The sequence below is a fragment of the Pinus tabuliformis genome, chromosome 6 (genome assembly GCF_031772625.1).
Source record: "Pinus tabuliformis cultivar Carrire ecotype Pingquan chromosome 6, CPIR1, whole genome shotgun sequence".
NCBI classification, from domain to species: Eukaryota; Viridiplantae; Streptophyta; class Pinopsida; order Pinales; family Pinaceae; genus Pinus; species Pinus tabuliformis.
In genome coordinates, this window is record NC_142292.1 from 94,969,173 (window position 1) to 94,971,914 (window position 2,742).

At 42.0% G+C, this 2,742-nt stretch overlaps 1 protein-coding gene across 1 annotated transcript; it reads right to left on the reverse strand.

Moving 5' to 3' along the window:
* Window positions 1–1,556: 1,556 nt before the first annotated feature.
* Window positions 1,557–2,054, reverse strand: LOC149257427 (uncharacterized). The gene has a single exon (XM_089374146.1). The coding sequence runs from the start codon at window positions 2,052–2,054 to the stop codon at window positions 1,557–1,559; it is 498 nt and encodes a 165-aa protein (XP_089230272.1).
* Between the last annotated feature and the right edge of the window lie 688 nt (window positions 2,055–2,742).

Below are 2,742 nucleotides of genomic sequence, written 5' to 3' on the forward strand. Positions count from 1 at the left end.
ATGCTAGTTGGAGCCAAAGTTAAAGCGAACTGATAGATTGGCAAAGCCGAAAGGAGAGCTTTGATTAAGATGGTTCTACCAGCCAAGTTTAACCACATCATCCCCCAGCTTTGGATTTTCCCTCTTACTTTCTCGATTTGTTTATTCCAGGTCTCTGTCTTAATCCCTTCTTTGGCCAATGGTAACCCCAAATATATAAAATGGCTCCATTTTTGCTGTACTGGAATTTCCAGTATTTGGGATATCCTTTGCATGATGTTATTTGGCACATTCCAGGTGTATATTCTGCATTTTTTATTGTTCAAAAGACCTCCAGAGGCAGCTAGGAAGTCATCTAACACCTTTTTGAACCTTCTAGCAATTATACTAGATGCGCCCCCAATCAAGAGGGTGTCGTCAGCGAAGAGAGAGTGATTAATTTCTTTAACACCTCGAGCAATTCTAATGCCAGTAATCTCCCTTCTCATTCGCTGATTTTCCAGCTGTATGCTAAGCGTTTCTGCCATTATGATGTAAAGAAATGGGGAGAGCGGGCATCCTTGCCTCAGTCCTCTAGTACTGCGAAAGTATCTACTGGGCCTTCCATTAATCAAAGTTGCAATCCATGGGTTGGAGATGCATGCTTCGATGATCCTAATAAACTTGTTTGAAATGCCAAACTTTTGAAGAGCTGCAACAAGAAAGTGATGACAAACACGGTCAAAAGCGTTAGCCATATCCAACTTTATAACCATACCTTTTTCATTGTTTTGGATGCTGCTGTGGATGGCTTCTTGAATGAGGATTACATTGTCAGTTATTTGCCTTTTTGGGACGAAGCCCCCTTGGTTTTCCGAAATGATACAAGGAAGGATTTTTTTAGTCGGTTTGCCAAAATCTTGGTGATGATTTTATATGAGGAGTTACAGAGAGAAATTGGCCTGAATTTGTCAAAGGAGACAGGATTTGGCTCTTTGGGGATGAGGGCCAAGTGAGAAGTTTTTGTGTTTTCCCCCACTTTGTGTTTTTTGAAGACATTCTTAATCATACGTACCAGATCTTTTTTAATTGTCTCCCAATGGCACTTGTAGAAGGCGATGGTGAATCCATCGGGGCCTGGAGCTTTTTCCGGATGCATGCTCCAAACAACTTCCCTTATTTCTTTTGTTGTTACCTCCTTCTCGAGCTCACTGTTTTGCTGTTCACTAACTTTGCTGCTAATTTGCTGGAGAAAATCAGCGCTATCCACTTGCAGCTCCCCAGCTGTGAGGAGGTTTTTAAAGTGATTAAACGCTGCTTCTTTTATTTCCTCTCTCCCCTTGATTTCCTGCCCTTCCACTTGGATTTTGTCAATTTGGTTGCCGAATCTTGAGGTTGTTGTGGAAAAAGGCAGTATTCTTGTCCCCTGCTTGGATCCAAAGACATCTGGACTTTTGTCTAAGTTCCTCCTCTTCATTTCTATTTTGCTGGTAGAGGGCCACAAACATTTCTGTTTCTTGGGCTTTGTCTTGTTCAGTAACTTGCTGGCTTTCTTTTTCTTTGTTCCACTTTTCCAGCTTGTCTTGCAACTCTGATTTTCATTTCTTGTCCCTGAAAGCTTCTTCTCTGGCCCACGTTTTTATTTTTTCTCTCACATTTTTGAGCTTGGTCTCCCATACATACTGTGGGGAGCCCAACACCTCTGCGTCCCAACTTGTTTTTATTAAATTCCTGAAGCTATCGTTGTTGTCCCAAATTTTGCTATACTTGAATGGGATCGGACCTTGATTTTCCCACTTGTCCAGGGTGAGCACAACCGGCTTATGATCGGATGTCGAGGCATGCACGATTTTGCTCTTGATGGATGTAAAACTTGCTGCTATATCCTCCTGAATCAAGATTCTGTCAAGCCTTTCCTTTATGTTTTGAGCACCGGTTCTTTTGTTGCTCCATGTGAATTTTCCGTTGCTGGGATGGATATCAAGCAACTTATGTTCAACAATAATATCCTCCAAGACTGCTCTTGACGGATCTCCTATGAATCTGCCTCCCAGCTTTTCCTCTATATTCCGAATCAGATTTAGATCCCCTCCCATGACTAGATTGTCTATCTGAACATCTTGTATCTCTTCTTTTAGAGACTCCCAACATAAGGCTTTGTCTCTATAGTGATTTGGTGAGTAGATATTTATGACCGTATATTTGATGTTTGTGTTCTTCTTTGTTAGATCTGTCCTGATCCAGCTGCTGTTGAGTTTTTGGCTGATAATTTTCTAGTTCCATTTATTCCACAACGTACCAATGCCTCCTGAGGCCCCGTTTGAGTCTGTTGCTATTCCTTCGTAATTTTTTTGAGTTGCTATCAAGGTTTGAAACTCTCGGTTATTGATTTTGGTCTCTTGGATCATTAATATATCCGACTATTCTTGCTTTATTAGATCTCTTGTTGCGTTGAGTTTTAAGGCAGAACCCAACCCCCTACTGTTCCAAGAGACCAAGATCATTATTTACTTGGTTTATGGTGGTTCCCAGCCTTGTCCTTCGGCTGCGTTTTCTCCCCACTCCCTTTTTGTTTGCCAAGGAAAGTGTCCATTGGCTGTTGAGTTCCGATAGCCATATCCTTTGCTGCGGCCTCATCTCTAAGTTCCTTGTTGGTTTTCCTCCTGGCTTTTTTGGGCTGTTCCAGAGCATTGGATGTTTCTTTGACTTTGTTTCTAGTGAGGATTCTATCAATGGAGGGTGGGGAGGAAGCACTGGTAGTAACAATGAGCTGGGGAGGGGAAC

Bases quoted from the DNA above. Each gene is read 5' to 3' on its own strand.
- LOC149257427 (XM_089374146.1), bottom strand. From the start codon at position 2,054: ATGGGAGGGGATCTAAATCTGATTCGGAATATAGAGGAAAAGCTGGGA.